This window comes from Limanda limanda, chromosome 2 (assembly GCF_963576545.1).
Source record: "Limanda limanda chromosome 2, fLimLim1.1, whole genome shotgun sequence".
In the NCBI taxonomy this organism is placed as follows: domain Eukaryota; kingdom Metazoa; phylum Chordata; class Actinopteri; order Pleuronectiformes; family Pleuronectidae; genus Limanda; species Limanda limanda.
In genome coordinates, this window is record NC_083637.1 from 17,328,912 (window position 1) to 17,353,610 (window position 24,699).

General features: G+C 41.3%; 1 protein-coding gene across 1 annotated transcript in view; it reads left to right on the forward strand.

Annotated features, from left to right (window-relative positions):
* Positions 1-24,699, forward strand: part of mast1a (microtubule associated serine/threonine kinase 1a) — a 54,657-nt gene that overhangs the window by 13,863 nt on the left and 16,095 nt on the right. Inside the window, exons 4-11 of the mRNA XM_061084858.1 lie at positions 8,836-8,924; positions 11,627-11,702; positions 12,238-12,310; positions 16,449-16,609; positions 17,732-17,807; positions 19,201-19,410; positions 19,513-19,614; positions 24,171-24,303. Of these exons, the coding sequence (XP_060940841.1) occupies positions 8,836-8,924; positions 11,627-11,702; positions 12,238-12,310; positions 16,449-16,609; positions 17,732-17,807; positions 19,201-19,410; positions 19,513-19,614; positions 24,171-24,303 (920 nt within the window). The remainder of the gene's footprint in view (positions 1-8,835; positions 8,925-11,626; positions 11,703-12,237; positions 12,311-16,448; positions 16,610-17,731; positions 17,808-19,200; positions 19,411-19,512; positions 19,615-24,170; positions 24,304-24,699) is intronic.

The following is a 24,699-nucleotide window of genomic DNA, read 5'->3' on the forward strand; positions in this document are numbered from 1 at the left end:
ATCTGGCTTATGGCTGCAATGGGAATAGATGCAATCGGCAGTCATTCCCGGGTCAAATTACTGCAGAAGACACTGGTTTTTATCGGCTCAGATCGACACATGGGTGAATGCGCTAATTAGGCAAGACAGCGAGGTGAGAGAGTGCATCAGTTGTCGGTTGAGTTATCGAACATGGCGCACTGAAAGGCAAACTCCTCCACTGGCAATAAGAGTTTTTTTAGTTTTTTTGCTTCAATAACCCACGTATACCCACTAATATTCATTTCTCAGGGAATAAGGGAATAATTCATGCAGATTTATGGAACTAATATCTAGTTTGTGAAATCTGGTGTAGATCTGAATAGAAAATCTTGATCTAGTGAATTTAGATACGGTTTCATGAGGGGACCGCTGGGTCTCTGGTATGCGTGTCATTCTAGTTGGTAAACTGAGCCCGCTGTTGTGTCCTCTCTCGACCTTCAGTGCAGAACATGAACATTTTGGAGCACAACCCTGCTCTCATTTCATAGATAATCTTTGGCTTTCTGACATTTGAGTCCCCACTGACTGATGAGGTCTGTGAGTTGAGTGCGAAAAACCTACTGAGATAATGTTTTTCTCACATAATGATCTCAAGTCAAGATCATTATGTGATCAAACAGGATAATATCATAGGTCTTCCATTTAGCTGATCACATTCCTTTTCTACCACTCTCGTATGTATGGAACTACAAACAGCAGATTATTAGTTTTGTTTAGCAACTTGCTGGGGTCTACATTTTTTAGTTTATTCTCTGTGAGAGGATTTAGACGACGGCTCCGACCACCCCGACATACTTCAGTGTTATGACTTTGTCAGTCAGCCACTACAAAATCAACTCGCCAGTGAGGAAGTTGAGCGAGCCAGAAATTCAGCCTGAATATCAGCCAGCATGTCAATCATCCAGCCCGCCGGTCGGCCACCGTGTCAGCCCGCCAGCTCTTTATTCAAATAAGAGCCACCACAAAACACACAACCTTCTCTCATTTCTTGAACTAGCACCAAGTCTTGTTGTAAAACTGAGAATTGCCCCTGAGTCACAGCATGAATTGCCAAAATCATTGGTACATGTTGGAGTGACTGGGTGACTAAGTCAGTATTTCATCTTCATTTACTTTATCTCTTTACGGCTGTGAAGCTCTGTTTGCTACTTTTTTAGGTCGGCTTTGTCTTCATCATTTTTTTTCTTTTCCTCTCTTTCATGGGGAATGACAGCAAATCCTCTGTTTATGTGTATCTGTACTCCATTGCATAGCAACAAGAAAAAGCCATGTGACTAACCCCTGCAGAAATTCCGAACACTAAGACGGCCCACACGTATGTTCTCCTCATGGTTTCATGTCCTTTATCTTTTCATGCATCTTCCTTTTTGTGTGTTTGCATTCATCTGCTACATGTTGGCATTGCTCAATCACCCTCTCTGTCTCTGTGTAGCTGCCTCAGGCTTAATTAATCTGCCCAGATGGCTTGATTTGGACACTTTACGCCCTGCATAGAGCCCAGTGGTTGTTTAGGGCGACACCAGTGGATGTTGCATAATGGGACGCACGGACAAGGACCTGGACCTGTTGGCCCATAAAGCTTTTTAAAGGGGAAGCATTTTATTGCCTCCATTTTAAGTTGTAAACATGCACTTACCTTTTAGATGTGGAGAGAGAGAGAGAGAAAGAGATAGATAGAGGTCAGCTGACAGGAAGTGGGTTTGGATTAATAGTGTGGGGTAACCATCACAAAGTTTTGGTCTCCTGTGAGTCAGCACTCAGAACAGGACACAAATCTGCTAATATACAGAAGACACGCACGCACACACACACACATACACACACACACACAAGCACAGAGTTAATAATCTACTAGGTGAAACTCATTAGGCATGCACAGGCACTCACTCACATCTGTCACAGCCTTACGTGTGCACGCGATTGGATAATCAGTTACGGTCCAGCACACAGACACACACACACACACACTCACACACACACACACACATTCTTGTTGCCTGCGTCCTCCAGCACATTGTTAAACGTCCTCTCATGACGGGCCACCATGCTGTTGGTGTTGGCTCTTCACTCTGAACGGGCTCATTCCTTTAATTTGATTCAGTGCATAATGGAGGTGTTCAGCTCATTGTCCACGTTGCCCTGTGTTTAGATCAGTGTCCAGCTGTTATAATGAGTGGGCTCAGCTGTCTGACTACATCATAGACCAGTCAGAGGCCGTTTGGTTTTAGGATGGAGACGACAGCCTGCTCCACGTCAATTTAGGAAGTAATTACGAAGCAAAGAAACATAATGAAGTTAAATACTTTCCAAACTCCTGGTTCGAGGGTGTTGTGTCCTTGACCTGGGAAAGTATTTATAAATGAGAACAAAGATAATTAGCGCCTTCACCTCACAAATCAAAGTTTTCCTCTGCACCTACTACTTTACTGCATGTAAACAGTGTTTTTAATTCACTAAAACAGAGATTTAAGAAAAATCGAGGGTTTGAGAAACAATGATTTCACACCTTACTTTGTGGGTCCCCTCTATTGCTTTGTGTTATGAGAAAAAACAACAATAATGTTACACTTAATAAGTTTATTATAAGTTTATAGCTATATTTAGCATTCCTGGCCTTCACAGGCATCTGTCTATCCTATCCTATTACTTGGATCATAGTTTTCCTCTTTGATATTTGACGGATCATTGATGTAGACTTTATCGCCACCTACTGGCCTGGCATGCTTCTTAGAGCTTCTGTAGTCGTTTTTGTCTTCACGATTGAAGGGAGAATGTTTCTTTATTCAAAAAAGGTGATTGGAAGTCCAATTGGAAATCAAACAATCCACAGGTCAAATAGTGAAATTATGACATGATCTGTTCATCGTAAATTTCAGATCAGTTTAAATACCCACGTCATTATTCGACTTTGACCTACTGCGGTAGTTTTATGCAATGAGGGATTATTAACAACCTCTCAGAATTGTTTACTTTCAGTTTTATCTCCAGGTGAAGTGGTTCAATCAATGTTGCTAAAGGTTGTTTTTCCACTTTGCAGCAGTTACTTTGATGAGCGCAATACTATCTTAACTAAAGCTCTGGATTGTAATCAAACACATTTATACTTTAGGGTTTTTCTCAATTATTAAACAGGTTATTTGAGCAGTTGGTCCATCATGTCTTACTCCCAAGAGACTGTGTCAGAAACAGGGGAGAAATAAAAGCGTAGTTTTAATGACCTGTATCTAAGTGTTGTTGTTTGTGTTACTTCTGCTGTTGTAATGAGTGGAGACACTTTGTGACAGTTTGGGTTTTGTGTGTGAGGGGGACTAATGGCCCAGTGCCAGCCGCGGGGCGGCGGTGGGATAATTGCTCGTCAAAGCTGATGCAGTAGTCATTACCGCAGATTTAACCTCTTGACCCTTTGGCAGCGGGCTGATCGTTACGTCGGAGCCGATGACTGCCTGAGTGCGGCGAGACACGAGAGCGGAGTGTTGCTTGTCGTGTGTGTGTGTTTGGGTTTTAGTAGCTCTATTTGTTTGCCTGTGGGTCACCTTTAAGTTATTCTCTCAACATTAATGTTTCAACATGCGACCGGGTCACCTACAAAATACAATGATATGTGCCTATTTTCTTTTGTCGTACTTGATTTAGAGTAATTTGAATTGATAGACCTGATTAACCGATTGATAAAAATCAGCTGATATGAGCCTTTCGCAGACATAAAGCCAGGTTTTGGCATTTAGGTTTGCTGACACCAACATAGACACTTTTATTTTACAGAAATGCTGAAAATGCTGAAAAAGATGTGCATTTATAATATATATTTTACGCCAAAAATGTACTTTCTTAATTCAAGTTATATTTTCTTTTAAATTATAGTTAATTATAATACAACTTATGATTAAACTGTAACATATCAACCCTCAATTACATTTCTCTATCATTAGGGTTTGATACAAGCATCTTAGGAATTATTGGCAGGTGTCAGAATAACACATCTCTAATTGATGCCTGGATTATGTTTACTGTCAATTTGTTTTTTATTCATATCAAAGCATTTATCTATTAAACAGCCGACAGATATGGAGAAACATGACTGTTTTGAGGTTGTGTTTCCAGTGATCTGGTCTGAAGATCTGTCTCTTCAGCTGCAAAATGTTCAGCTATGTTCACTAGCTAGTTTCTAACCTTGTCACTCTGCTGTTGGTGTTTAGCAGGAAGTGTACAGTGGGTTCATCTTGTTCTTTTTGCTGAGAGCAGCTGCCTCTTGCAACCGGAAATAATCAATAAGAGCGGTGAGAGGGAATCAGTGCAGTTAAGTTGTTGATGGGGAAATTAAGCAATGAGCTAAAAGATGCTGAAATACTCCATAAACATGATAGTTAGTCCCACCAAGCATTTGTCTATGTTTGTTAACAGGATTTTGCAAAAACTACTGGACACATAATGAAACAGAGGAAGAACGCATTCAATTTTGATGCGGCTCTGGATCAGGAGGCAGATCTTTGCAAGATTGCAACATTTTTGTTGATTTCTCAGAGAATATTTCATGGATTTTGATGCATTTTGTGCAGATCCAAATAAACTAAATGAAATAAATTCAAAATATTTTCACGTCAGTTTCTTAAATTTGTCCACAATTGTTCCTAACCCTAAAGTTCTTGGAGTGTCCAAAACATCAAACCATTGGTTGTGCTTAACTTGCCAGTAATGCTCCCTCTCCCTTGTTTCCCTCTTTCTCCTTCCCTGTTTTGTTTTGGAGGCGACCACATGGATGCAAAAACCACCTGCATCCGGCAGAACTACCAACACAAAACCACTGATTTGCTTTTGCACCTTGTGACAGATTCAGCCCGAAACCACAAGAGTTACATTCTCTCTCAGCTCTTCTCACTCACAGCTTTCCCCTCAGCTCTTGTGTCCATCAACAGAGGCCCACACAATAGCAGCATGCACCACTGACCTCGATACATCATACTCTGTCTGACTGACAGCACGCGCACCTCACCACTACTCCTCTGTCACACACAGATTGAGCCTGTATGATGGATTACGCATTGGATTATGACGGATTATAAATCCAGCATTCATACATAAGAACACAAACGGCTCTATCAACAAACTCAGACTCAAACCATTCGTTTTCACTACAGGGTGAGAATTTTAAAAAAATGTTTCTACTCATTTAAGGTCAGAGCTGATTCCATCTGAACGTCCTTATTGAATATATTTCACACAAGTTGTGTGTTTCTCGTTGTGGACACCTTCTTTTGCATGTGTCTCTAAATGTGTTGCTATGGAAACGTTCACACACACCCTCCTCTCCCATGACTCTTCATCTTTCCCCCCCTCCTCTTGGTCAATTCATTATGAAAAGAGAGAATTTGTTCTTAATTAACCCGTTCGATCAGAAAGAGTCTGAATATTTTAAAGGAAAGTGCCTCGTTTATAAGTGAAGCTTCCGCTTTCTGTTTAAAATTAATTTATGCACGAGTGCGTGACGGTAAAAATCCAAACATCAACCATCTGCCTCATAACAGAGGAGGAGGTGGAAAACTGACAGTGTGTTTGTGTTTGACCACGAAACGAGACAGCTTTAGATTTATGATTCAAACATGGCAACGTGCAGCATACTAACTTTTTTCTATCGCACACACATGCACGCACACATACAGCCTCTGAACGAGATTGGGGGATGAGTCCAGGCTGCATGGTCATAACCGTGACAGAGTGATTTAATGTCACATTTACGTGCACACATACACGCAGACCCACACACACACACACTTTTTCTGCCGTCCACCAGCAGCAAATTCCCACCTCTTATCTCCTTTCCTTTTTTTTATCCAGCGTGTTAGTCTTAAGCACTTACAGCCACCTCTAGCTGCCGTCCTGCAACCTTCACTGACTGCTAATTATGTGACCACGATTTCAGGGCCGGACAAGAAACATGAACGGGCCTGACAGGTTAACATGAACTCCTTCTTTAATATGCTGCCACATCTTTCTGCTCAGTGAAAGAATGAAGTGAGGGATATAAACCCCGAAGAGAGTTCAAATGTTGTAGTTTTGTAATGACAGGTAACTTGGAATAAAGAAATGAAAGGTTAAAGGGATGACAGATTTTCATATACAGTATGTAACCTTATGTAATTTTGTCATAATGTGAGGGAACAAGTATAATACAGAATAAAGTGCATACCTCCTCTAAGGATTCAATCAAGCTGCATCAATTTTTACACACTCAGATATCACACCATTATTTGATTGGCTCTAGCCTGACCCATACTTACTTTCCACCAAGATTCATGAAAATCTGTTCAGTTATTTTTGTGTAATTTCGCATACAAACAAACAAACAGGAATGAAAATTTAGATTTCCACTATTATTTGCAGTGATTTCTTGGAAAATGTGTTTATCCGACCATGTTTTGGCTGCTTAAGTTATATTCCCACCAAGTCTGAAGTGACTCTGTTAGAAGATCCACGGATGAAAGCTCCGTCCGCTGTCTCTGCTCCTCAACGACACAACCAGCAGAACTCTTTATCTGACCTTTACTGGTGATAAATATGTGACTGGTTGCTGGAGAGGAGAAGAAAGAGCTGCACTCTTATTTAACCTTATTTTACTCTAATGCTTCTGCAAGATGCCCTTTAGAAGTATTCATTTAAGATAACAACGTTATAAAGCAGGGGGCGACGAGAGTCTTCGGGCTTCATGGGAAGATTAGATTGCTTTGCCCCGCTGTGTTTTTATTCTGTTACAGTCTTTAATAGTTTTGCTGACTCTCTAACCCTCAAATCTGGAGTTAGAGGGTAAGAATTAGTTTTCTTGACTTCACACGCTTCAATAATTCATCATTCTGAGACTTAATTTAGACGAAGGAGCAAGCAGAATGAGATTAGAGCAGGATGTGAGGAGAAAGTGAAGAAATGAAGGTGAAACAGAGGGAGAGTGATTTAAAAGATGTTGAGGAGAAAATTCAGAGAAACAAGGTAGATGAAATCAAATCCCTTTCTCTGTAATATGTGGTGTGCAACATTAGACACTTTATACTTGCCAGTGAATCACCGCCATTTGACAATTTTCCGGCTGAGTAGAGCTGTGGTAGATGCAATGAATCATAAATCAAAAGCTCATAACATGTTGTGAAGAGATGCTTGACTAGCATGTGCTCGAGTGATTCAGCTTTTGATTAAGAAAGAGCAGGGGCCAAAATGTGGATTTGGGAGAGGACAGGTTCAAGGAGGGAGAGAAATATAAGATGATTTCAGGCAGATTCAAGAGAATGGATATATAATATAAGAGAAGAGGGTGACACATGAAAGATATCAGAGGAATATGCCGTGTGCACGCAGTCTCTTTACTTTTTCATCTTTTTCTTTTTTTTCATCCCTCCCCCATCTCTGTTCACCATCTTCTAAGAGTGGTAGTGAAGAATGGCGTTCAGCCACTTCCAGCCCTCAGTCCAAACCTAATGCATTTCCTTTAAATATTTCAATACGCTCCTCCTCTGTTCTGCAAGGTTGAGAGAAGCTCTCGCTCAGCTGGCGCCCACAGAGGCGCACTGCCACCGGTGAAATCCCTGCCAGGGGTTTGATGTCTCCGTGTGTGAGAAACAACTGGCGAAGACTCACATTAAAAAAAACGAGGAAGAGATAAGGCAGAATGTGGGAGGACTGCGAGATGGGGACATAGATTATAGAGCAAGGTGTTATTCGAGATGCATCAGATAACCGGTGTGTTGCGTGACTTCGTGCTTTTATTTCCATGTGCGTGTGTGATCCAATTTTTTTTTACTGCACTTCCTGCACAGATGTGGAACAGCGTGCTGGCTGATGCAACGGGAGGCAAACTTGTATTGTCTTGTCAGATGTGACTCTGCTTTGCAAAATCTGCTCTGACAGGCACTCGAGTGAAGTCCCCCGACGACGCAAAAGCCAATCCACACATGAAAATAACACCTGAAAAATCTACTTTCCACTTTACTTTCACTGTTATGTAAGACAACAACACTCATGCATCTGTGTGTGTGTGCCGTCCAGGTATCACTCATGTTGTAGGGACCTAAATCTGTTTACCCGGTCACCTTTTGGGGACTTGTCGTCCTTATGGGGACAAAAAAAGCAAGTACCTGTAACACAAATCATTTCAATTTCAAATGAAGACATGTCTTAAGGGAAGGTTAAGGTTTATGTCACAGAAATACAACTATGTGTGTGTGTGTGTGTGTGTGTATGTAGTCTGTGTGTATTTGTGTGTGTGTGTGTGTGTGTGTTCCTTCAAGCTGTTCATTGAAACGTGGTGGCAGCATGGACAGCGAGTGAAGCATTTATGGTTCAATAATATCAAATCCTCATTACAGTCTGTACCTGTCCTGTCCTCCCTTCTCCTTTTCCTCCACTCCATCTCTCTCTCTCTCTCCATCTCTCCATCCTGCTGTTAAATTTCATGGCACCTACCGACGTGGGGCTGGACTTGGAGGAAATTAAAAATCTTTGTTGCTTTGTCGCTCTCCCCCATGTGAGTGGGAAGACGTCAATAAATTCTTACATCACAGCCTGACACACGAGCAAGCACATACTGTATTCAACATACAAAAGCATACACACACTCACAGCCACGTGTACATTATTGTATTTCAGGCTGTACATTCACTCAGGGTGACAAGTGTGCTCAAGGCCAAACACGTAAACAGTATGTTCATTAACCTGGAGGAGATCGGTGGGTGTTTGTACCAGCTTTCATCTGACTGGTGTCGATGGAGTCTAAGGTATAATCAAGACAAATATTGACGTGCTCCTTCTTTCTTCTCCTGTGTGTTGTTGTAGTTGCAGAACCAATAACCGGAAAAGCCTCATCCTCACCAGTACGTCCCCCACCCTGCCACGGCCGCACTCGCCACTGCCTGGACACATCGGTCAGTATATCAAAGAGTTAACGCATCACACAATAACAGATCAAGCAGCATGGCCGGCTCATATAGGAACCTTCTATATGCTTACTCAAAGCCCCTACAAGGAGTTTTTAAATGGTAATGAAACGGTCTTATTTTCATAATCCTGCCTCTTTATGACCTACAGCAGCAAATCAGACAATCATTCTCAATGTCTGTGTTTTCGGGGATGGATTACCCTGTGGGGTCAGATCAACAATTTATGGAAGACAGGCTGGAAAATCCTATGTTTAGGCAGAGGGAGAGGAAACAGAATCAGGAGGAGCGAGCCAGGCCATGCTCTAGGCTAAAGGCTAAGCTAAAAAACTCCAGGTCTCTTAAAAACAAGATAAATGATTTGTGGATTTCCATTGCCTGTATAAGTGTATTTAATACTCAGTGGTGAGTATGTTAAATAGTTAAAATATTGTTAGAAGATTGTCTTTACCGACAAAAGGATTCATATTTTAGAGTAGAGTGTTTTGATTTTTGGACCGAGGTTTTTCCGACTGGTGACAGCGGAAACAGCATTCAGAAAATAAAATCTAGGTCAAAGTAGACTTGAATTTCCGTCTATTCAGGAAATCTTGTATTTTCAATTGTTGAAAATACTCGACAAGAAAACATTGAGCCTTAAAGAGCAAACTGACTCCAGCTTATTATCTCCTATGATGATTCTCATTCTCACCTTGCATGTTAGTACAATGTCACTGTGCTGCAGCAAGGTGAGAATTCAAACCATTGATGCAGTGATTCCCACAGTTCCTCAGTGGGTATTAGGGCCAAAAGAAACAAAAATGACTCAAAGATAAGGTCATAATATTATGAGAATGAAGTTGTTATTGAGATGTAAGTCTTGAAGAAGAATGAAGGTTTTTTTTTTTTTTTAAAAGCAGCAAGGGGGATGAGTGCTGTCTGGAGTTCCTCTCCGTCTCGATCCAATTTCTTTAACAAATCTCATTGTTTCCTGAGAAACTACAAAAACCCCTTTAAATATCACACAGATGTAACGATGACCTCACAGTCGACGGCTACCGAACATTTCCTCCTCCAAAAACGAGGCAATTTCCTCCAGGTCTGTGTGGTTCTTTCTTCGTAATAGACTTATTTTCTCGAACAATCTTTTCAAATTCCTCAGATACCTAGGATAATGTGGTGCTGATGTGACCACACATTATTATTTTGTTATTTGTGAAACATATACTAAAGTATAACTCAACAAGATGCTCCACATTCCTCATTTAATGCTGTGAGTGGCTGATCTTCTGGTTCCCTCTCTAAAATAACATGTAGCCATACACATTATTCTTGTAATATTATGACCTTATTCTCGAATTCTCTACTGAATTTGTATTCCCTTACAATGGCCCCAATACTCTGTTGTATCATAACACTCTGCAGTGCGACTAGATCTTTTTCATGTCCAATATTTTATTTATTTAGTTGTTTTTTAATTTTTTTTTATTATAATTTTCGGCCCTCGATTTTAACGATCCAAGCACACGCATTACTGATGAAATACTGCACGAGTGACTCCTGACTTTTGTTAGTCAAAAGCACAAGATAACAACACGGTGCACCCGACCAAACCTAATTTTCAGACAGACTTGTCCATGGGCGCTCAGGTGGGCGCAGGTTTATTTACAATGCAAACAATGTGTTCACTGGGCAGGAAAATGGCAACTGCTTCGGTCTGAAACAAGCAAACACACTTGTGTGCCGATGTGAGATATGGCCCTTAACAGTCAATGTCAATATTAAGTTATGTTTTGCGCCATTATAAAATTATGCAACACCTGTTCTATCTGTGTCAGACACGTTAAAATGGAAAAATACAAGCAACAGACATCAGAATCCCTGACTATGTTTTCATCTATATCCTGGTTTTGATCATTCTTAGAATAACGTGTTTCCATGGAACAGGAAAAACCTGGTTATTCATGTCCATGTTTACATAATTCAGTATCCAGGGTTTTGCATGAGTGTTTGGATTCTCACCAATCTGTTCTGAACACACACAAGAAAAAACTCAAAACTGGGTCTTATCCAAACATTTGATTTACTTGGCAACATATAACCTGAATGGCTAAATACCAGGATAGTAGTTTACACAGGTTATACTAAAAACGTATAAATGCAGTTATAACACAGCTGATGATATGAGATTTCACAGTTGCCTTAGTAAAGCAGCCGTAAGAAATGCTGACCATCCTTGAATGCAATGGGAAGATTTCTGAGTGCACAAAGAGCTCTAAGGAAAACAGATTCATCTGAGGCCTCAGCACAGTCTAAGACAACCGAACCTGTGGTGCTACAAAACAAACAAATCACCACAATAGGAACAGGATTTTCCGCTGGTGTTAAGTTGCTCTTTAACTCCATCCATTATCTCTACCGCTTATTGGATCATAGTGGGAGTATTTTTGCTTTTTAACTTAATCTTTAACCATTTAACACTGTAGGACAGGATGTAGGACAAGATTATTATTATAAGTAGGATTCATGATGAATATACAGAGTTTTTAATTATAAATTAAAACAGTGATTTGTCTGTTAATGCCTGAAAGAACTAAACTTACAGGTTGGCGTGTGGCTGAAACTATTTCCTTCAAAGCGTGTTCAGTGTATAATCAGCTAAAAGCCGAAAAAAAATAATCCAAACTGTATGTTCTCTGTTTTGCCAACAGGAAGCAGTCCGCTGGACAGCCCGCGCAACTTCTCTCCAAGCGGACCCGCCCACTTTTCCTTCGCCTCTTCTCGAAGGTTGACATCCCTCCTTCATTCACACGACAAGTCGCACATGCAACGTTATGAGAACTGCGCTAAGTAGATTAGGCTTATTTTTACACGTACACATACTGGCACAGTTGAACTCTTCAGGGAACACAGCAGCCTGCAGTCTCACACACGCACACACACACGCACGGCGAAGCTGCATGCCTCTGCTCTATCTTTGTCATGTAGATTGCTCCCCCCACGTGTGTGTGTGTGACAGAGGCGTGACAGCTGAGTGACATGATGGAAGCGGGGTGCCAGGATTTGGCCCAGACGCGTGTCCCTCATCGCTCACTCAGAGGAAGTGTCAAACCTGGGGACAGCTGGAGAAAGGCCTGAGGAAGAAAAGGAGCAAATGTGTTATAGGATAAATTGAAGGGAGAGGAAGGTGGTGAAAAGGCTGTAGTTAAACTGACAATTGTGTTGCTTGGAAGAAAGAAAAACATGCAAGCAACGATACTAAACTATGGTGGAGTTGTTCTAACGTATGTTCTCCTTTCTTTTCCTCCACTTCTCCTCTCAGGGCTGATGGTCGAAGATGGTCCCTGGCGTCTCTGCCCTCGTCAGGATATGGAACCAATACGCCCAGTTCAACGGTGAGTTTAAGGGGAAGTTGATAAAGATAAAGAAGTTTCACTTAAATATTTATTTACCCCACTCTTTGATACGCACTAGAGTAATTTATTATTTTCTAAGAATATTGTATGAAATCAATTTGATATACTCTCTGCAAGGTAGCGTGAGGCCAGTGATTGCTGTGGCACTAAAAACAACAAGCCACTGTGACTAAATGACTGTGACTGATTGCTGAAACACTGAGTTTAACTGTAATGAATGTGGATCAGTCATGTCCCATAAGCACTCCAGTACTTTATTGAATTTTCCTGAAAGTATTTCCTTCCTCATAAAACATTTGCAAAGCTGAATTTTTGTTTTTATTTGGGCAGAAACAGTGTGAAACCATTGAACCTCGATGTTTATCCTGATGCATCATAGATCTGGATGATACAGAGAGGTTATTGCGCTGAATTGCTCGGCCTGTGGCTGGAATTGGCAGCTGCAGCTCCATTGGTTTGTAATCGTGTGTTAATGGGTGAATGAGAGGCAAATCGTAAAACGCTTTGTCTCACTTAGGTTGTACAGAGCTGTATAAGCACAGTTCATTCTCCATTCACAGCCAAGAAAAGCCTCTCACATCTACACTGGCTCTAGCTTACGTCGTATAGTGGGTTGGCCACTCAGTGTGAGGTGGATGGTTGATTCCTGTGCTTGTAACTTGTACTACTTGATGTGTGTGCATACTCTCGTGGTGAATACTCGGTGTGTTGGTCAGTGTTTTCAATATGCTGCGTACTCCTCTACTTTCTTTTCACATGCGATTGTACTGTACTATGCGGACCATCCACCACTATAATTTAAGTAACACGTACTTGGCCAATATAGCCGATTCTGATCTTCTGTATTTGGAACATCGTGGGATGAAAACATTTCCCAGATCAATGTCATGTCACTCATTGAGAGCCTGCATCAGAAGAGCTTTGTGTTTTCTCTCTTTTTAAGATGTGACCAACAGTACAGCCGCATCTTTCCTGCACCCATCGTGTATTGTTACTGCAGCAGCCACTGCACCTTCTCCTCTCCATACTGTAGCATAGAGCTGACTAAGTGTGTCCTTGTAACACAAACCTTGTGGCGATCAAACGCCACAACACGCTTTAGCAGCAGCAGTGCCTAAGAAGTCCCCTGAGTTGAAATGTGATGCTTCTGGAGATAATTATAATGTTTTTATGGACAAACTCCTTCAAGATTCCGTCAACAAGTGAAAAGTAATTTCTTATTTTCTTCCTCGTTTTGTCAGAGAAAAAAAACAGAAAGGTAAAGACAATAAAGTGAGGCATCTGCTTTTTCATCTTTTCCTAATTTTGCTCCATTAGTCAAGAGCTCGACACACAAAACTGTGTGTGATTGTTCTTCCATCGCTAATTTGACGAGGTGGGCTATGTATACTTTGCATGAATATGTATTTCACCCAAAGAATTTATTTGCATCTATTTTCATGCATAAAATCAGCGTGTGCTGTGCTGCATGTAAATTCATGTTCTGAGGTTGAATCTCCTACTCTTGATACGCTTGAAATGATTACACGCTACCCCAGCAGCTAAACGCCATGCATACACAAGCACACACACACACCTCTATGTTCTGTGACTGACTTCTGAGGATACTTAACATGCATCACATGTAAACCATACCTGATGGTGCAACTATTCCGTGCTAAGATATGATCGACCTGATTTATTGGCTGGTGTTGACTTTTCTGGGGGGAAAAAGTGGGGCAGTGATAATTGAAATGAAATGTAGCCATTACAGCCATTATTTATGCATTGCAGTCTCAAACTAGAGTTACAGGAACTATTTCTCCATCCATTACTCTTGAAGAAGTAGAGATTGATGGTAAATAAGGGCAACAGAGACAAATAAACACAAGTGTAGGTGGAAGTGAAACATGTTTAGAAGCAAACACAGACAACAATCATGTTCACTTTTGTCTGGGAGAAAGATGTTTGGAGCGTGGGAGACGACTCGAAGGGGAATGAACCCCGCCAGGGTCCATTTGGTAAATAGTCCATTTGAGAAATGGACCTTAATGTGTGTGTCGCTCAGGTGGAGGCAAGGTGTTGCCTCATAATCCACTGCCTGTTCATTTCAGTGTCCAACCTGAACACGATCACTTCCTCTGCATATCTGCTGCTTGTCACACACTATTTCATTCATTGACTGTCTCCCAGCAGTACACACAGTGCTGTAGGCAATTGATTGATCTCTTTTTACTGTTGCACGAGGTTGACGAAGGTTTCTCAGTTTCCACCACATTCCTCTCCACCTCTTCCCTCATCCGTCCCGTCAGGTCTAAGCGCTCTATCGGTTCTAACATGGGCCATTAATCGCTTGATTAGTTACGGCAGGACCCTTGCATACTGAGCAGAGCAGATTAAAGCAGAGGATGTGTGTTTGTGCGTGTGTGTGTAGGTTTTTGTGTATGAAGAGATGGATATGAGCTTAATGTATGCAGAAAAGCTGCAGGAGTAGTTTGATATGTAAGACATGGTAAAATATGGAGGAAGGTAGAAGGTTGAAATGTTTCAGATCCCAAGTTCCCTGCATCTGAGTTCACAGATTCATTTTCCCTTTATGGTTGATCTAATAGGTATTTGGATGCTGCAGTGGTTTGGCCTGGTTTTGACTGAGACAAATATAACTCAGCTATTATATTATTTATAATTTACATCATTCACCATCTAATTAAAATTATTTGATCTACCTTAACTCCAGATACGATTAACAAGGGTGCCTTAAACAACTTTACACAAAAAGTGGTTCTTAATATAAATTATCCCTTTCTTTGGTGATAAAATATATCGCCAAAGAAGTTAAGGCCCCAAATGATTCTACAAATAATGAGACACAGTCATTATAGGCTTTATGAATATACAAACAGAAATTCAGAGTTGAATTATTCATAAATCAGCTATAACAAAGGCTCTGTATGTTTCAAATACATACTTGTCATAGCTTTGACCACAGGGCTGACGGGAGAAGGCGGAATGTATCGGTGGCAGATTTTTAGTGCAGCTTGCACTTGCTTTAGTTTTTGCAGGATCACCAACCCTAGGTCTAAGAAATTGTGGATTCTTCAAAACAGTTTGTTTTAAGGGAAAGCAGTAGAGTCTCATCTCATATTCCCTTTCCTCGCCTCTTCAGTGGGCGTGACCAGGATGCAAGTGAAGATAATCTTCATGCAGTTAAGTGAAGTGAGACGCACACTGTGCAAGACCGGAGTAAGGCCTACGTTAGACATTTTTCATCTGTGACAGCCATTTTATCCAATGGCATCTTCCTCCATCTCGGAGCTCTCTCTGTCTGCAGGGAATGTATTAATTGATTCTGGAGACTGGACTTGCTGCATCCTGCAGCTTGCATGTGGCCAAGACCTGAATGGAGTTTCTAATGGATTTTTATAGCAGAAATCGTTGTGTGGCTAAAGCCAACCGAGGCGTCCCACTGGGAGATGTGTTCATTAAGCCTCCGATTGATCCAAACTGTTTTATTTCTCCTTCCTGTGCTGAAGAAAAGTCTTTTTTTTAAGATGGAATAGTGCTGCAGTGAACCCCCAAGGAAGCCGACACTTGAGGCGGCAGTAAACTTTTACTTTACTTTACTTTTACTTCTCTCCCTGCAGTCTTCTTCCTCTGTCATCTCAGTACAGATTATTCTGTTTTTACCCTCCCACACTACCTCCTTCTGGATGTTTTCCTTGTTTCTGCACCTCCCTTTCCCTTCTTCTTTCAACTTAGCTGCTTCTTTGTTTTAGTTGTTTCCACCCACTCACTTCAAAGTACATCTTCTCTCATCGTCTCTCTTCTCTTCTCTTCTCTTCTCTTCTCTTCTCTTCTCTTCTCTTCTCTTCTCTTCTCTTCTCTTCTCTTCTCTTCTCTTCTCTTCTCTTCTCTTCTCTTCTCTTCTCTTCTCTTCTCTTCTCTTCTCTTCTCTTCTCTCCTCTCCACTTTCCCTCCACATCAATGAAGGTGTTTTCATTTGTTGTTTCAGATTTCCTCTTCATCATCCATTTTTCAGCTATTGATGATGTAGCTGCAACTGAGACTTCGGAAAGAGATCCACTAAAGATCAGTCCTTTATTTTTTAACCTTGTCTCTTTCCCGTGTCTCTCTCCAGTCATCCAGCTCATCCCAGGAGCGTCTGCACCAGCTGCCCTTCCAGCCGACCATGGACGAGTTGCACTTCCTGTCCAAGCACTTTGGCAGCACAGAGAGCATCACGGACGACGACGGGGGGCGGCGCTCGCCTCACGTCCGCCCTCGCTCTCGGAGTCTCAGGTGAGACTATGGAAGATTAGTGGGAAAAAATTGTTATAGCAAATGAAGATTTTGCCCTGTCTTCAGTGATAAGGAACCGACTTATGACTGATCCCTGAGATGAGGAAAGGAAGTGATATTTGTAAAGTTTCAAAGTGATTGGTTAACTACTTATGAAATTAGTTTGCAAGGAGAAACATATTAAATAACACTTACCTTATCCTTAGACTGTTAATATATACTACTGGGTACATAAGTCTATCGAAATAATCACAAATTCTAAATATTCAAGCTTAAGGTACATATTCTATACTTGAGTACATGTTTTCAGTGTTAGGATATTTTCCACTGTTGTTGTATCAGTGTCAGTCCAACCCTCCAGTGCTTTGAGCCTCGCCAGAGTAAAGCAGTTTCTTCATTAGCAGGAGTCTCTGGTGTACACGTTGTTCAACCACACCTATTATTATCATCGCCTGGCCTCTGCATTCAGCACCCACACCTAACTACCTACAACAAGTCACTGCTCACTAGTATTCAGTTTGTGTGTTGAGCTCCTCGTCCTGATTGCTGTTCCAACTCTAGTATTGATCACAGTGAATATGAAATGTTGCCATTTATTGATAAATTAATTCTACGATTTAATAAGGTTAGACTGCAAATAAATGAACTAGAATAGCACTCAGTAGAGTGCATACCTCTGCCAAGGTCATGGGTGTAATGTGATGTGAAATGTATGTCTCCTCTGCTGTGATGCACGCAAACTGAGTTTGTGACTATGAAATGCATCTTATAGGATGAGTTGCTGTACAAAATATTGAGGTGTATAAGCACATGGGACTTATGTATTAATGTTTATGATCGAGGAGTGTGGCATGATATTCAGAAAAGACGAGTCCATTAGAGAAACAAGTACTTTGAATTTCTGATCGCTCCATTAGCATAATGTACACAGACGATGGACATGATGGGAAGCAGTGAAATAATCCTCCACTCAGGTGACAAATACAGAATCTCATCTCTTTCGTCTCACCAGCCCTGTCCCCTCCCCTCTCCTCAATGTTTTACTCAGACATGTCTTCTTTAATATTCTCAGTCAGCGCCGTAGATTACACTCCTGCTCTCTGTGTTTGTGTTTCTCTGCAGCCCGGGGCGCTCTCCTTCCTGCTATGACAATGAAATAATGATGATGAACCATGTCTACAAGGAGCGCTTCCCCAAGGTCAGCCGCACACAAACAAATACACCGTGTGTAAACTCTGCATTCACACGCTCCTCAAATATGCACACGAACACTACGCAAACAGTGACCAGCTTTTTAGCTACAGTGAATTTCCTTTACATTTAGAACCGTTATACAGTGAAAGATTTAATTCCAGATCTTTACAGTAAAAAGCAGATCATATTTTTGAAGCTGAACGCCCGTAATCAGGATGGTGTGGGGCTACTGAGTGAGTAGAATACACCGCTTCAGCCCCGGTCAGCCCTCTTTCTCATCGTACAATGTACCTTTACCTTCATAGAGCTGAATTTCACTGGTATGGCCAGGAAAATGAAACAGGTCCCAGCACTGAACCCTGGAGGACACATTGCAGTGGTAAACATCTGATTTCACAGCCCTCTGATCTCCTGGAATTGTTTTTTGTGAATCGTGGGATCACTGAAAGGCCTTGAAAATGTTTGAAGCCCCACATTATATGTCTGTTCAACTGTACAGTTTGCAGGCTGTTAGAATATTAAGCATAGATGTATAATGTATATGTCATCAACTAGAAGGATGTCGAAGGCCGCGGCTTTCCTTTGTGTGATGTATTATTTGTCAAGAGCTTCACATATGCATTCACATTTTAGATTTCAGGGAGGATGACCTCTTGCACTGAGCTGTTATCTCCTGTGAATGAGGTTTATCGTTCTCCTCTGACCTTCAAAATAAAGAGAGCTTTCAGTCAGAGGGCTGCCCCTGATATGTTGTTTATTGCACTTTTCATGTTAAGCTGTTGACAATGAGGTATGTTAAATCTCCTGGAGGTCGGCCATGTTTGAGATCCTAGTTCGGACTTGTCTGTCCTGGATTTTAAGCACAAACGAAATTAGATCATATCTTGCTCAAACTGGAACTTACGCTCTTAAATGTGTCATTCTATACTGAGATATGGACCTGACTTAATGTTTGAGATGTTTAATGTTTGAGTCAAATACTTCTATGTCCAAGTTTTAGCTGGAAACTAGAATATCACTTGCTAGAGCACATACCTCCACCAAAGTCCAACAGGTTCTTTCCTGACCAATACCACATCATCCCATCATCCCATCAAGTTTTATGATAATCCATCTATTGGTTTTTGCGTCACCCTGCTAACAAACAAAGAAACGCAGATGAGAACATAACCACCTTGGCTGAGGTAACAACAGATACAGGTGTTTTTATCTAATCTATAAACTGCTGATGTGTTAGCTTACGTAATTTATCATCAAATTCAGACCTTTTCTAATTCTCCTCCAAATTAGCAGAGCACCATTGATTATCTTTGACAGGTGATTACATTACTCTCCCTACATCCGCCTGACAACGTGACAGTAATTGACTGTTTAACCACTTTCTTTTCTTCAATCAGGCCACGGCTCAGATGGAGGAGAGGCTGGCAGAGTTCATTCACAGCTACTCCCCAGAGAGCGTCCTGCCACTGGCCGACGGAGTCCTCAGCTTTATCCACCACCAGATAGCTGAGCTGTCCAGAGACTGCCTGACAAAATCACGCGAGGACCTCATCACCAGTGTCTACTTCTGTGAACTGCAGGAGAACCTGGAGAAGCTTATGGATGACGTGAGTCGCAGAGGTGGAGCGATGAGGGAAGAAGGTTGCTTTTGTTCAACACTACATCGCACAAACTGACCCTGTCTGTGTCTCTGTGTCTGTCCACATCAGGCCTATGAGCGCTCGGAGAGTTCGGAGCTCACCTTCGTCATTGAACTGGTCAAAAAGCTCTTCATCATCATATCTCGTCCCGCCAGGCTCCTCGAGTGTTTGGTGAGTTTGATACCGCTGTCTAAAAGCATTGCCTGTGTTTGTTAAAAAAAAAAAAGGCTTTGAAATTGCTCCGTTTCTCAAGACACACTGATATGGATTTGACAAATGAGCTTTAATTGAATGTAGTGACAAGATGTTTTATTTTATTTTTAATATTCTGAATATGTTCTCCATCTGCTGGGAGAGACTCTTGTCTTCACATGGAGATGGAGCGTCTACTCATTAATGCTGAAATGTGATTTAAGTAGTTGAAGTAGGGCAGGCTGTTTACTGTGCTTTCAGTCTGTAGTGATGAAACACAGGTTTTGCATGCATGCAGTTTTTTTGCATTGCTAATTATATCACAGCAAGAAAGCTGCGTTGGCACCCTTCATAACGCTTATTTCATTTTTAACACTAAATTTGTTTTACTCGTCCTTGCTTTTATGGAAAAAATCCTCTAGTTTAGGAATAAGAACATACAAGAGACTGACTGCACTCACATACCGAACAAACTCCTAAAATGTAACACCTACCTGCACACAAATGGCCAAAATCTAAGTCTAAGATCTTGAAAACCAAATACAAGCCCTTCCCAGTACTTATCTACTCTTTGCTGACAAGTCTTAACCCGTAGCTGTAGAAAAGTAAGAATCCACAAATAAAAAATAAATAAATTGAAATGGTTTACTTTATAACATTATCATGATATGTCCCCTCAAGTACTTTAGACGTAAAAGATAAGTAGAGAATACAATACATTAGTACTACCTTGTTGTATGGTCCAGCCCATCTGACTTTTCAGTTAAGTCCTGACCAAAATAATGCCTCGGACCACGGTGCAGACCATTGCTGCAAAATTAATTTGACCAAAAGAGGTTGTCTCGGCCCGGATCAAGCAAACAATGTTTTGGATCATTTTCAGTGGGGTACCTTATTGATGGTAATGAAATTGTAAATCAGTTCATTCATTTTTTCTGTTTAAAAGGAAATACCACTTTTTGCTATGCTGTGAGAAAATGATCCAAATCACTTGTTACCAAAATCGAGAAAATGTCAGATGCAGGCCCGTCTATAAACCAATCAGAGTGTGGTATAGGTAGACGCAGCCCACATAGGTGATGACAACAGGATGTACATATGTCAAAATTCTTCAGTGTGCTTCCTGCGATGTGCCATGGCATCTTATTTTATCTTATGTCTTATTTTATCATATGTCTCATTATCTTATGAAGAGAATGCTGCAAATGAACTGAAAGTAAACAAAGTGCAGTACTACCTGATAACATCATGTGATGTGTTTAGCGTGTGAAGCCAGAAGGGGTGCTGAAAACACAGGGCTGGAAACTCTACTCCCTCACCTCCTCCTTTCGGCACTTCTATATTTGCATATTCACTCTAATCGTCTGCATTCACAAATCTCGTGCACTTGCTTCCAGTAAATGTAGTGTCCCCTTCAGTAACACGAGCTGTGGATGTCTTTATGCTCTGTATGATGCAGTGTAGAGGTCATGGTTTTGTTAATTTGGAGCAGCTCAGTATCATCAGAAATGCTGCACATTTCTGCTGCAGCATTTTACTGCCCTGGGATGTTTTATTACAACTTAATTCAAAACTTTGGCAATATTCTTCCACCTCCGTGTTCATCACTCCTTTCAGCAGCACATCAAATTGTCCGGAGCTGTGTCCTCAGCATGTTCATGCATACAGAACATAACTCAACACAACTTACTTAGTAATAACAAGTTTATACACCGGAGGCCTAGCCATCATGGATATCAGCTCACTGATTGATGGCCTCCCATGTTCGTCATTGCCGTGGTCCCTCCTCCCAGCACCGGTGGCTCATCTTTCTGTTGCCAAGGCAACCGTCAGAAGAGGTTGATGGGGTCAGGCAGGATGTTGAGGGGACTTTAGATCCTTGCAGCCCTTTGGTTAGAGAGGAGAAGAGACACAGCTAAAATATTGTCCAGGCCTGTAGAGTTCATTTGGCATTCAAGTCAGTGGTGTGGTCTGATATAGTGAAAATGTCACAGTCAGTCTGCGTTAAGCTCCTCGAATATTATCCTGGAGCCGAGCGAGCAATCAGAGAAGCAGGTTAATGCCTCCATCTCCATACTCTGGTCTGGTGTAGGAAAGCAGATATGAGGGAGTGGGGGAGGAAAGAAATGATCATGGCTGCCCCGGGGTCTGCTTTCTAATCAAAATGTTATTCCACCGACAGGAATGAAACTGAATCCCACAGGACAGCCACAAAAGATTTTTTCATCGGGCAAAAAAAGGATGTTTTCAAGAAAGCAATTTAAAGTTGGGAGCTGTATTAACACTGATTATGTTTGTCTGACAGCTCCATAGAGGTGTTTGGGCAGGAATTTCCTGCGGCTTGTAAAGTAAAGTCTAGTTTTTGTGATTGTACTTCAGTTCTGGATTTGATGTGATGCGTTTATGTGGTGCAACACAATATAACATCACTTCATCAGCAGTCATCCTTTGTAAGCTGTTATCAAATCCCTTTGTTTCTGCTAACCAGAGAGATTACACCGGTGGTTCGATACCTGGCTGTAGGCCATGGGGGGGGGAGAGCTGATCAATATGGTGATATACTTTGATACGTTCTCTGTTCATATGTGATCAGCACACTGAGCCAGAGGATGTGTTTCTTCCTATTCGGCAGAAAGTTCACCTCTTCAACTCTTAACTGTTCCGCACTCAGTTCAGTGCCACCACAAACACTTACTGTATACACACATACTACATAATTTATATAATGTAAAATAGCAAAATGGAAAGTTTCTGTTTTGTTTGGACTGTTGTTTGTTTTCATTATTTTTAGCCATTTTATAGACATAGACAAAATAATTGCCAAATTATTTGACAGTTAGAATGTGTCAGAATTAGCTGATGCCCTAAAGGCACGAAACACAAATCTGTTTTGTAATTTGTCACATAAACCATGATACAATAACCATGCAGCAAATCATAATTATAATGGTCTTAAAGGGATTGTTCAACACAACTGAAAAAACACATGATATCATAACACCTCCATACTGCTCGGCAGGTGTCATCCAAGTGTCCGGAGGCCCTGATTTACATTTCTTGATTTTTTTTCCGATCCTGCTCTAACACTTTTAGTATCTTAAGGCCGTCATACAGAGACAAACAACCATTAACATTCACACTACAGGCTATTTACAGTCAATAAGACTCAAAGTAAACCCACACAATCACAGGTAGAACATGAAAACTCCACAGAGGAAGAAACAGGGATTCGAACTCTCAACTGTGCAGTGACAGGGCTAACCACTGCAGCACCGTGCCACATATTTAGTTATTTATTTATGTAGGAAGGTAAAATCTCTTTGTTGAGGGAGACCTGGCCAAGGTTCCAAGGTTACTGAATTCATAGAAAATGAAGCATATCAGAGAAACAATGTCCAGTTTAGAAATAACATGTGCTCTCTTCAGTTGCACAGTATTTTATAAAAGCTTCCAAATCGCCCATGGGAGACACAATCATTGAGCTGTAGATTCTGTAGTTCTGGAGGTTATTTCGTGATGACTAGGCAAAGTAGGAGAAAGCTGCTCTGAGTTCTGAGTAAATCCTGGATGCCCGGTGGAGAGCAGCCGTCCAGTGGAGTGATAATCACAGCAGTGCTCTGTGAGTGATAAGGGACCACAGAGATATGAAGGGGGAGGCCCCGCATGGCTTTATAACTAAGGAGGCTTCTCCTTCGGCTTATTAAAGACTAGGAAAAAAGGGTCTACTACAGAAAGCTGGTGTACTACAGAGTATTGGCAATGTAGTACTGAGGAGACAGCATGCATTTAAATGATGTCCCCAAAGTATAGAACACTTCAGAACGTAGCCTGGGCAAGAGTTTTACTATCTGTGAGATTGAGGCCTTATCATGATAATAAAAAGTCTATTATTTCTCAGTTTCTTCACAAGGTTCTTAATCTGCACATGAGGCTTCTGAGTAGACTATTGAATCATCTGCATAGAAATGCACCTAAGCTTTAAGCAAGCCCCTCCTAATCATATTTATAAAGATAAGACTTTAAGCTAGGATTCAGCCTTTGACTTGTCCCCATCTGTATGTTTACACTGTGCTCTATCTGCAGAGTTGTCTGAGCTTTCAGATAGTTCAGCACAGTTCAGCCTTTTCACACATCTCAACATCAATTCTCCTGAGAATCTGCTTGATATTAAAGGTTTCCTTTAACACTTGAGCAGAAGCTGCTGTTTCAGTTCATCTTCTAGTGTGTTGACAAGAGCTGATTAAGAGTTTTGCTTTTTCAGAGGTGTTATGATTCCTGCACTGCTCCTTAAACCAATCTACAGGTGTAGGAGATATTTTATAATGCTACGTGTGAAATCAGCAGGGACAGTCTTTCACTGAATTGTTTCCAACCTTTTACTTTAGGCTCCTATTCGTATCCATTTGGATTCCAAATACTACATTTGAATTATTTTGACTGCTGCCAGATCCTCAGTTGTGGCAGTTTAAGCTTAAAGGTACATTTACATCATCAGTTACTTTGGCATTTCATGTATTTTCTTCTTTCAACAACAGGAGTTCAACCCAGAGGATTTTTACCATTTGCTTGAGGCAGCGGAGGATCACGCCAAGGAGGGACTGCTGATGAAGGCAGACATCCCTCGGTACATCATCAGCCAATTGGGTCTGACCAGAGACCCACTGGAGGGTAAGAGAGAAAGGAAGAAAATAAATGTTCCAGGAGGTGATCAGCTAAGCATGAAACCAGCAGGGAAGCAGCAGCCCGGGAACTGTGTTAACATGTTTTGTCTTGTTTGTGATGGGCTGTAACTATTTCTTCCTGAAACTGTGTCTTCTTACTATCTAGCCAAGCATTAAGATCTCAGCTTGTCAATTTACTACATTATGTTGATTAGTAAAATGTGAGACAGAACCAAGGTCTCTTTCATCTAACTTTCAGTGAGATGGCAAATACACTTTTTTACCAAAAATGTCAAACTATTGCTTTTAGCCTGAGATTTCAAGGTGGGAGCCACAGTTTCTCAGGGGGATAGGAAGAGCTGCATGGGAGCGGTGGGCAAGGAGAGGGAGTGTGATGTGAGAG